This window comes from Coloeus monedula (assembly GCF_965178545.1).
Source record: "Coloeus monedula genome assembly, chromosome: 15".
Taxonomy (NCBI): domain Eukaryota; kingdom Metazoa; phylum Chordata; class Aves; order Passeriformes; family Corvidae; genus Coloeus; species Coloeus monedula.
The window spans coordinates 10,811,344-10,823,023 of record NC_138795.1 but is presented as its reverse complement, the minus strand read 5'-3'; the positions used below and the strand labels follow the sequence as shown (position 1 = coordinate 10,823,023).

The 11,680-nt window shown below is 44.5% G+C and overlaps 1 protein-coding gene across 3 annotated transcripts in view; it reads left to right on the top strand.

Moving 5' to 3' along the window:
• FNIP1 (folliculin interacting protein 1) overlaps nt 1-11,424 on the top strand; it is a 65,119-nt gene extending 53,695 nt beyond the window's left edge. For all 3 annotated transcript variants that reach the window (XM_082291194.1, XM_082291195.1, XM_082291196.1), the window contains 6 exons: nt 1,539-1,708; nt 3,044-4,469; nt 4,827-4,995; nt 6,712-6,909; nt 7,258-7,373; nt 8,185-11,424. In XM_082291194.1, coding sequence (XP_082147320.1) covers nt 1,539-1,708; nt 3,044-4,469; nt 4,827-4,995; nt 6,712-6,909; nt 7,258-7,373; nt 8,185-8,263 — 2,158 coding nt within the window. In that variant the 3' untranslated portion in view covers nt 8,264-11,424. The remainder of the gene's footprint in view (nt 1-1,538; nt 1,709-3,043; nt 4,470-4,826; nt 4,996-6,711; nt 6,910-7,257; nt 7,374-8,184) is intronic.
• Nucleotides 11,425-11,680: the final 256 nt, after the last annotated feature.

The window sequence follows — 11,680 nt, the reverse complement described above, 5'->3', positions numbered from 1 at the left end:
CCACTAAAGAACTGCTGTGCTCATTAGTGCTCACTCAGCTCTCTGGCCTCAGGCCCCAGCTGTGAGCAGCAGATGCTGAAAACTGAGAAAGAAAGTTCCTGGTAAACTGGGGAGAATCTGATTAATTTACTCTTTTGTCAACACTTCATCACCTTTCCCCAAGGCATGAGTAGGGGAAGTTTTTAAAGGGTTTGTCTCCACTGAAGTCCTGAAAGGAGCACAAAAGTAGTTTGGATGGGAATGGCACTAGCAGATCAGCTGTTTGCTCAGGGGCACTGCTCCCTGCAGGATGGGAAGGGGCTGCCACTCCCATCCTCCAGCTCTACCACCACCTTTGTCATCTCTTCTCTCCCCAAATGGGAAGGTGACAGTGGTCACTGTGGTCCACCTGCTCCTGCCCCAGTGCAATGGGAGAAACCACGGGGAGTTGTGAGGGGTTCAAATGTATTTTCTTAAGATCAGTTCCCACTTCAGTGGAGGCTTTTTTCTGGGATTGTCTCCTTTGATCCCTGCCATTCCGAGTCCTGTACATCTCGATTACATTTAAATAGTCATTTATTTGGGCTTGTTTTCTTTATTTTAAATAGAGTAAGATTTCAAGTGATGGAAACGAGAAAAATTAAGTCCTGTATCCTTCCCAATCTAGTTTTAAGTCTCCTCTCCTCATTTGGCTGTCTCTAGTTATGAAATGGCTGCATGGGAGCTGTAGGGTTCCTGATGCTTGTAAATTATTCAAATAACATTATTTTGAGGCATTTGACTATTTTCCTCCCCATACATGAGCCACTGTGGCCACCAGCGCCATGTGTTGGCATGTGGAGCCTCCTGGGCCATGCTCCTGCCAGGAAAACTGACTGGGAAAACTCCACAGAGCAGAAACCATGCTCTATCATTGCAGTAAATCAGATAGTTAATGTTTTTCAGGAAGGTTTTTTCATCTTAATTGCTTAGCCAGAGAAAACCGTTTTGCCAGCATAAGAACACAGCTTCTCTGGCTGAGCTACAGAACTTCGGGCAGGGGGGTTATTTTTGAAAAGGAGCAGCCATATGTGCTGAAATTGCACAATAGTTAGGTGAAAAGAACACAGCACCCAGCTATTTTACAGGTTTGGTAGCAGTAGTTTCCCTTCTCATCCATAGTCACAAGTCTTAAGGGTTTGGGATCTCCTTGGAGTACCGGGGCCACACAGTGCTCTCTTACAGTGAATGAAATGAATTGGTTTTGAGATGTTTTACAACATAAAACTTGCAAAATAGGAAGTCTCATAATTGTTGCCAAACAGAGGAACTGAGATGCCACTATGTTAAAATATTTCATTTTACTTCAAATATGTGTTCTAAAAAAGAGCTTTTCCAGGGTGGGAGGGAGGGCCACCCTTTCTCTCCCCAAAGAACCAAGACTGAAGGGATGATCTCTGCTGATTTTGTCAGGCTGTTTCTTTAATCCTTGATCCATATAGACTAGAGCTGCTGTCAGTTTAACATCTTGAATGTGTATCTGGAAAAAAACCCAAACATGTTGAACATTTTGCTTTCAGGTTTTTACCAGCTTTGCTGACTGCAGTGCTGACTAACCACTTGGCCTGGGTCCCCACTGTCATGCCTAATGGCCAGCCACCCATAAGAATCTTCCTGGAGAAGCATTCTTCCCAGAGCGTGGACATGCTGGCCAAAACTCATCCCTACAACCCACTGTGGGCACAGCTCGGTATGTGGCAAACACCTCCAAACCACCCAGCAGCTTTCCATAAATGGGAATGCGTGAGGTGGGGTTTTTGATGCTTGTTACTCCCCTCCCAGGTTATTTATTTTTTAATACTAAATGAGACAAAAGTGTGTTTCAAGCTTAGAAGTGGTCACTGTATTTTTTTATGCTCTAAGTCTTTAAGGCATTATCCATTATAAAATGTTAGCCAAAAAGTAAAGCCCTCTTTAGTCATCTACGCTGGGTCCCTTAAGGTTACCTGCCCTGGTGCTGGTGGAAGATTCCAGGCCTCCTTTGGTCCTCCTCCTATAAGGAAAATCTGCTTTTATTTTTTGGGATACCACTATCACTAAACCTCATTCTGGAATGAGCAAATCAAGAAAATCCATCTTTTGATCAGAAGTGAACATACTTTTAGTACAATGGAGTGATGCAGAACAGGAAGTCATAGGTTGGCAACCCCGAGGGAAGGTCTCAAAGCCCAGTCAGTGGTGTAGCTGGTCACACTGTCTGATAGTTGCCCAGTAGAGAAGAGCGGGTGAGGTCAAACTGTTCTGCTCTGCACACATACACACTCTCATGAAATTTGTTTAGGGAAGGGAAGGTTTTGCAAGGTTATCCTATTCTTGTACAGGTAGGACTTGCCAGGGAGTTGGCAAGGAAACTTGATTTCAGACCTCATGTGACTTGAGGGACCCACTGTGGTTAAGGTGGCCTTCGAGAGGACTCCTTGTCCCCTCACCCCTGGTGTCACACAGTGCCCTAATACCTTCAGAACGCACAGGCACAGCCACTTTCCCAGGTGACTTGAGTACAGCCAGAACATCCCATCCAACCCATAGTAGAACTCGAGGGGAAGAGAAGGAGGTTGGCTTCAGCCGTGCACCTGCCATGGTCACTTTTTGTCCTCATTCCTGGCATAGGTTTGTTTCTTTTACAGCTTTCTCTTGTGGGTAAAAGTTCAGCCCAGTTTCCAGACTCTCCAGGGTAATTCAGCACAGATGCCTCCTCTCTCCCCGTGGAGATATACAGCAATACATATGGCTGTATAAGGATCCCAGGAGATGAGCCTCTGAAGCTGGAGTGAGGTAGTGTGAATGCTCCCTGATGTGTGAGATCAGATGTCCCCCTGACCAGTGGCTCACCTTACAGATGATACCAGCAGCATCTTTGGGATTCTCTTATTGGAAACAAAATACAGCATAGCTGTTGTAGCTCTACTGCTTTAGTATTTCTCACTTGTAGACCTGGTGTTTGAAAACTGGCCCAACAGCTGCCTGTTAGAAGAATAAATTATTGCAAAGATGCCAAAAAATTGTGTTTAATTTCCTGTCCTAGGTGACCTGTATGGGGCCATCGGATCACCTGTGAGATTAGCGAAAACAGTCGTGGTTGGTAAAAGACATGACCTGGTCCAGAGATTGCTTTACTTCCTCACTTACTTCATCAGATGCTCTGAACTTCAAGAGACACACCTTCTGGAAAATGGAGAAGATGAGGCCATCGTCATGCCTGGCACTGTTATCACTACCACGCTGGAGAAAGGAGAAGTGGAAGAGTCTGAGTATGTGCTTGTCACAATGCACAAGAACAGGGGCAACTTGCTACCCACCGAGTCTGAAGAGATGAGAGCTCCCAACTGCAGCTGTAAATATTGCAAATGTCCCATTTCCCTCGCACAGAACATAGAAAGTGTTGCACAGCAAGAGAGAGAAGACATGCAAAGCACTCCTAAGGTAGAGCTGGAATCTTCTTCAGATGAGAACAGAACCATCATTCCTGAGGATGGCCAGGAAGATGCTGTGGATGTGACACAACCAAGGCCCTGCCTGGATGCCAAACTGGAGACTGTGATGTGCACAGGGTCAGCTTCGCCCGAGAAATACATGGGGACAGAATCTTGTTTGGAGCCAACAGCAAGCACGTGGAGGACTGAGGACATGCTGGAGCCAGGCAGCCAGGTGGGAGGTGGGACAAGGACACCTGGGATTGCTGTGGAGAAGAAGCCACCCGATAAGCTCTTCATGGACACATTTCCATGCAGCACTGCCGAGGTTCAGACAAAGGTGACTTTCCTCATCGGAGATTCCATGTCACCTGATTCAGACATTGAACTGAGAAGTCAGGCAGTAGTGGAACAAATTGCCAGGCATCACAGCCCGCCAGCAGCAGAGGCAGGAGTGTCTTCTGATCAGAACTGTGAAGCTAAACAAACTGTTGAGGACCAAAATAGAGACTGTGGGACAGCTGAACCCTTTCCTCAAGCTGCTAGTGAGCATCAGAGCTGGAACCCAAACCCATACAGTGCTGAGAGCATGAGTCTGTTTGATGAATATTTCACTGATGACAGTTCAATTGAAACCCGGACTATTGATGATATTCCAGGGCAAGCAGCTACGGGCCTTCTTGCTCACAACAGTAGTTTAGAATTTTCTAAAAAGCTGTCTACAAAGGCTTGCAAACCACCTAGTGAATTTTGTAAATTCATGGACTCTGTTCGACAAGAGACCTACAAAAACTGCTTTAATGAGCAGGACCAAAGAGAGAAAATCTCTATTCGTGTCCCCCATGGGGACAGAGAAAACGTAGAGAAAAAAGTCGCCCCGGGAATTGATTGGGACATTCCAAGAAATGAGAGTTCAGACAGTGCCCTGGGTGACAGCGAAAGTGAGGATACAGGCCATGATCTAACTAGACTGGGTGGTAACTATTATGGAGGAGAACAAGAAGATTGGGCAGAGGAATATGAGATTCCCTTCCCTGGGTAAGTACTGTTCAGCACTAACAGAGCCTAAAAAAGATGGAGCCTCTTCTCATGTCATGTATTTGGAGGACTGTAGTCTAACTTGGCATCAGGGTTTGGAAAAGTGTCTCTTGAGCTTGCTGATTGTTGAGGAATATTGAGAGATCAGTGATCTGGAAAAAAATACTAATGGTGTATTCTGATCTTGGCTTGTATTCTCTGCTTCCGTGATGGGCTGACTGCAAAAGCTGACTGTAAACTCTTTTAAAAGTGCTTGACTTCAGGTTAGAAGAGAGATGAAAAAAGTAGAAATGCAACCTCTGTAAGCTGAATTTGCTGTTTACTGTTGTACATCTCTTTGATATGCCTTTCTTTCAGGTCAAAATTAGTTGAAGTCAACTCTGTCCAGCCCAGTATTGCCAATTTTGGAAGATCCTTACTAGGAGGCTACTGTTCATCTTACGTCCCTGACTTTGTTTTGCAAGGAATAGGAAGTGATGAAAAGCTGAGGCACTGTTTGGTGTCAGATTTGTCTCATGCTGTGCAGGTAATTAAGCTATATTTGGTTAATGTATTTCTCACAGTAGGGAAAGATAAATGTTTGTGCAGGTACAAACCTGCTGGAAGTGGAAATATTTCCTGTCACAACTCCCATCAGATTTCTCCAGTCCCAGGTCACCAATTTTTTCTCCTCTCTCAATTAATGTATCTGAAAAACGTGGATATTTCATTGCAAATCTGGAGCACAAAAGATCAGACTCCCACTGAAGCCAGCTGAGAGGCTTGTCCCTGGGAAGATGGATCTCAGTGCTAAGGTATATCACTGTCTCCTGTAGGCTTGGCAGCTGATGGTTGTGTCCCCACAGATGGAATGACATTAAACAAGCCCAAGTGCTGAGGTTGTGCCTCTCCTTCTGGGCACAGAGTCCTTCTGCAGTGGTGCAGAAGCTCCCATTGCTCCCTCCTCTGTCCCTGCACGTCTGACCAATGTGCTGCTACTAGTGCAGCAGAAGGTGCTCTCCATCAGGAATGCTCAGTATTTTGGGGACATTTCTCCTTCTTTAGGATGGTAGTCCATGTGTCCAGTAGCGCTGGCTTCACTGGAAAAGGAGAAACCAACGTAAATATAATGGTCTGAAGGGAACTTGTACTTCTCATGTGTTGGAGATCAGCCATAGAAGTTTTTCCCTAGACGAACTGGGGAATGACTAGGAAGTGTGGTATATCCTCCCCCTTCTAGTTACCAGGAAAGAAGTAGAAAGCAGGCTGTCACTGAAAGTGTGACATCTGCTCCCATCTAGTTTATTCCCCAGAGAATAAGGGAAAACAGACTGGTGAGCAGCCATTTTCCTGAGACCTTCCAAAAAGTCCCCTTTTCCCTACTTCTCACGTTAACAATGTGCTTCCGACCTTTGGCTGTTCTCTGCATGCGTGTCCCCCTGCCTTGTGCCCAGCCCCACACGGGATGAGTTTTGCTCCCTGAGTGGTTTTTCCAGGGGCTTGTTTAAGCTCTTTGGGAAGTGTAATTGAACTTCAGGCAAGAGAGACAGCAGTGTGAGGCACCTGCTGCTGTGGCACAGAAATAACAGCCTGAGAGACCTCTTTATGCTAATCTTCAAGTAAAACAGTAACTGCATCCCAGTGCCTGTATGAAGCCCTTGTAGGACTCCTTGGAAGTGGGTCATTGCTAACAGTTCAGTCTAGAAAACATTTTAGGGAAGAACAGTGGGTTTCCAAATACTCCCTTTTCCAAACTCTCTTTCATGGCTTTGGAGAGGTGGAACACCAGCTGGGGTGAATGGCAAGGCCCAGGATTGGTTCCTGACTCCCTCTGCTGGCCTCCTGTGAAGGAAAACCAGTGACAGCTGGGAATAATCTGACCTCGTTAACGCAGTCACGCTGAACAGCAAGTTGGATTTTTGGTGCTTTCAGTTTTAGGAGTTTAAAATACACTTTAGATATGTCAGAACTCTTTATATCAAATACCAAAAGTTGTAACTGTCAGCCAGTGACACACTTTAAAGCCTGGAAGAAAAGGTAAAACAGCCACTGTCCTTCTAAGACTGTGCCTTGCTCACAAAACCTCTCTGGTTTTAATGGATGGAATACAATGTGTGTAGATGTATTTTAGGTGAAGTAGTGTCTGGGATGCTACCCTGCCATCCAGGGATGCTGTCCTACTATCCAGGATGGCAGAGTTTCGTGAAAGGTCCACTGTCATTTGTCATTCTCAGAGTTCTACTCTTCATTTTTTTGTTTCTAGCACCCTGTTCTGGATGAGCCCATTGCAGAAGCTGTCTGCATTATTGCAGACACAGACAAATGGACGGTGCAAGTGGCCAGTAGCCAGAGGCGAATGATTGAAAATAAACTGGGAAAAGAAGTGTTAGTCTCCAGTCTTGTCTCCAACCTTCTTCATTCCACTCTTCAGCTTTACAAGCATAATTTATCTCCAAACTTTGTAAGTCTAAATGGAAATCACGAACGTGATGGTTTTGAAGCGCCCTTTAACTTGATAGGTTAAAGAGATGTAAGGCTCTGCCTAGTGTTTGTATCCATAGTCAGTGCATCCTCTGGTGTAGCTGTTTGAGATGCCTATTGAAATGCCACTCTAATCAAAACAGCTGCCTCATTAATTTTGATTTAACCTGTAATCAAAGGATTCTGCTCAAAAATGAAAGTCCTGCCAGTGAATATCTCACCTAGACACGGCCAGAGAACAGGCAACAGGGGTGTGGGATCTGTGCTTTCTGCTCTGAGGCTGGTTTGGTTCTGTCTTCTCCCTGACACAATTCCCTTTGCTTTTTAGTGTGTGATGCACCTGGAAGATCGTCTGCAGGAGCTCTACTTCAAAAGCAAGATGCTGTCCGAGTATCTCAAGGGCCAGATGAGAGTCCATGTCAAGGAGCTGGGCGTGGTGCTGGGGTATGGTCACAAACTTCTCCCAGCAGTGCTGCCCTGGGTGTCCTGGTGCCACACCCTCCACCTGGGCTTGTTCCTAAGCACAGCAAAATGGATTCCTAAACTGGACCAGAATTCCTAAATTACCCATGGCTTCAGCCTTCTCCTTAGCCATTGCTCGATCCCAAGGATCTCCCAGCTTTTCTGTCTTCCCTGCGGGCAGGAAGATGGGCTTAGCACTCCAGAGCATATCAGACTCCCTTCTTAGTTGGTCAGTCACCAGTAAACAACATGGGGCACCTGATTCCTCCAGGTTGATTTTCCCTACATGGCAGGAAACACTCTGTGTCATGTAAGGCACATAATATGTCTCTGTGGGTGTGGGGCATGGGCAGAGGAGCTATTTAAGGGGTATTTATAGGAAGGCTCTGAGCGTGTTTTCCTGCAGAGGAGTACAGGCTAAGCAGGAAGGCTTACAGTACACGTGTGGTGCTGAGCATGGCAGCTTTAGCTGGTCCTGTGCTCCTTTACTGTGTCCCCCCAACTATTACTCCCTTTACTGTGAGGTTAGGCAGGAACTCTCCTCCCTCCGTTTCCTCACCATTTTCTTGGTCCTGTTAAAAACCCCACCAGACAGGTGGGAGCTCAAGCAGTGCTGACACTGTGGGAGCAGGCACATCTGGAGGAGTGGGAGGAACAATCTGGCAGCTGTAGTGGGTAGCTCATGGCCCAAGTGTAAGTGCTGGGGCTCAAGCAAGCAGTGTGGGTTCTGACACGTGTTCAGCCCAGTGATGTTTTGGGTTGGATTAAACATGACTCTTCTGCTTCCTTTCAGGATTGAATCCAGTGACCTCCCCTTGCTGGCAGCTGTAGCGAGCACTCACTCTCCGTACGTTGCCCAGATCCTTCTTTAAAATGTCAGAGGCCACAGACTTTGACTTTTTGCCTCTCTGGAAGCAGAGTGGAAGACAACTTGTTCTGGCTGCTTTCTCTTTGCAGCAAGTAAAACAAACTGCTTGTTGAGCTGCAGGACCTCCATATATGACTGCACGGTGTGCAAACAGTTGGGGACTTCTCCTCTCCCACTTGGCCATTTATTAAAAAAAGATAATGAAAGGAAAAAAGAACTGAGTAAGCTTGAGATTTCAGCCACAGAAAAGTGGAGATTTTAGCAAAGCTGAAGAGATGCATTTTTTAGCAGTTTCTGCCACGATGTCTGACTGTAACTTAACACTGGGGAATGGAGGAAGAACTGCTCTGAGAAATACATGATGCCATCACCCTTTATAAACTGAACAAGAGAGCAGCTGTCTTCAGCCAGGCTTCAGCTGATGAGGATCACATTAGGATCTGTAATTCTCAAGCTGCAATGATTTGTAAACAACTTCTACTTTTTCATGTCGTAGTCCAATTCTGAATACTTCCCAGAGGAAGAACGGGGCAGGGGCCTGATTTTTTTGTAAGAAGCTTATTAATGACAGTCAGCTACAGAATTTATTTATGATCTTTCTCCTGGGAAGAGGAAATAGTGGGGGACAGAGGGCAACAGGGAGGAGGGAGGAAGAGGCCAACAGACGAACTAGCGATGGAGATTCTTGGCTGGATGCTGTAACCAGTATTAAATGTTTATAATGTTTCAATGTTGCTTTATACTGAATGACGCTTTTCTTCCTCAACGTAATCAAAATGTTAAAAACAAAACTAATCTAAAGAGAACGTTGGCTGAAATTTCCCCATGTGTTCCCCAGAATGACATGGCAATTGCCTCTAACTTTTTTATGATCTATAATGTTCTTGCAACATCATACTCTTTTTACAGCAGTCAGTTGGATATTGAAATAATGAACTAGAAATAATTGTACCAAAGCACTGGGGACAAAACGAGCAGACTATTACCCTTAATTGCTCAGGTGACTAATTGATACATTTTTTAAAACTGTTCTACAAAAAAAATGAACATTAATGACACCATAGTGTAGTAATATCCAAAATATTTTTTAACAAATATACCCTTGCTGCAGATGACTCTAATCCCTTTTCTACTCACTCGTGTAATTACCAGCAGGAAATGTTGTTTATTTATTCTCAGCATTTCTCTTTTACTCAGCCATCACTGGTTTGTCATTGTATATACAATAGCTGTACGAGTAGCCGATGGACCCAACCTGGTGTAAGTAATGTAAATAGACAGTGGGAGGTGGATTATGTTTTTGAAGGCTCTACTACCTCAGTTTAACTGGACACTTCATTCTAGGCTTTGCTTTGCGTATTTGTCCTAGCAGCCAATTAATGTTGCTGATTTTTAGCTTGTGTTTTCTTCTGTTAGGTTTAGTATATTGAAATTCATTGAAATTCATGGATTATCCACACAAGTAGGAGACAGGTATTCACTTGGTTGCTGAACTCTATAAAATTTCTATAAATATGTCATTCTCTAATCATCTTTCCAATAGAAGAGCACACCTGCTATTGTTGTTTGCAGAGTTACTTTAAATACAAATCTATTTAAACCATTTAATAAACTTGAAAACAACAGGAGAGATCCCTGCCCCACCTCTGTCAGTGACAGAACTCTCCTCCCTTCCTTCTCTGGGGCCAGGACTCACCTGGAGTAGTGTTTTAGTACTATTTAAAATCTGTCACCTAAAACTCTGTTCCAGGAAGATCTACATGGCAACCCCCCCCCTCCCTTCCATGTAGGACTGAGTCTACATCAGGAAGTGACACCAACATTAATACAGGCAGTGTCATTGGAAACTCTTTTGTATATAAAATCTAATGCTGACTGCTGCAGGGGAAAAACTCACATTTAATATGTGATCCAAGGATTTGTTTCTCCCATTTTTCAAGTGTCCTTTCCTTGCCATACGATTATATTACATCTGGCTCTTGGAATGAGCACAAAACAGGGGCCCAGTTGTGTAAACACATTTCTAATGAAATATAGGATTGCATTCAGAACATGGTTGTTTAACTCTTTGCTAGGATATGTGGTATAGGCAGTAGTTAGGATTCCATGTTGTACATAGACTGGCAGCAGTGACCTGGTGGTGTCTGCGGTGTCAGGGCTGGCGGAGGAGGGTTCTTGCCTGTGCCTCGGGAGATTCCGAGATGGGTGAGTTCATCCATAGCTCGTGTCCAGAGAGCTGGGCAGCAGCACCCCTCACCCTGGTACCCCCCAGGACTGTGCTCATAATGATCTTTACAGGAGAACACTGGTCCTCTTCCTTTGAGCCATTATTGCGCAAATTGTTGGGGTTGCTTTGAAATGTGTTTGACTCTCCAGAAGGGCCCTTGCACGGCTTGCAATGAGTATTAACATGAGAGAAGAAGGAGGTAGCACCTTCTCTGCTGCCCTTTGCCCAACACTACCCAGTAATGGTGTTAATGATGTGTTCAGTCAGTCCGAGACAGAGCAGGCACGGATGCAGCTTCCTCGTCATCCTCCCACAGTGCCAGTCCCTCCTGGCATGGCAGCACCATCTCCACCTCTCAGCAGTATTGTGGGCAGAACACAACCAAAACCCTCGTGTGATGGGAAGTTTTCCTGTGAGTTAACTTTTTGGGTACATGAACAATGTGGTACGTATGTCTGTTTGTTAAATAATACGAAAAGGGATTTTTACAGGATATAGCATTGATTTAAAATATATCGCGATTCTTTTATGTGACTAGAAAACTAATGTTTGATTTCTTTTTTCCACTATTCCCAATCTCCATTATTAACATGTCTTAATTTTCTGGCTGGAACCTAAGCGTACTAGGCACACAAATTAGCAAATTCGATTTTGTTGCAATTGGCAAACACTGGGCTGCTAAGAACAAAAAACTGTTTAAAAGAACAGATTTTACACTTTGCATATGTTTTCCCTATTAGTTCTTAGAGATGTTTTATGACAATTTTTTGCTTTCTCTAAATTATTTAGATGGTGGTACTTGTAAAATGCTGGGTAAAATGTACATACTTGTTATCTCTTCTGTTTTTGTATGTATTTCCCAAGATGTGCACTTGTATTATAATAACCATTCCCAATTTTAGGGGAAATTTGTGCAATAAATACAGTATGTCAGTTTAGTTCTGGTACCTTTTGTGTCCCTTTTTTTACATGTGGTATGAGACCGTGGTTGAGTGAACCATCTCACACTTGACACCTGTCTCCTCTCACCTGCCCATTTTGGGGCATGATTCTGGCACTTGGCAGTGCTGCAGGCATTTAATTTGGGGTCTCGTAAGGAATTAATTGTTTCAAATAGGAATTTGTGATTGAACTTGCTGTCCCTTCAGTTGTGAATGTTGTTGGCCCCCAGAAAGCAATAGTGAGATGGGACAG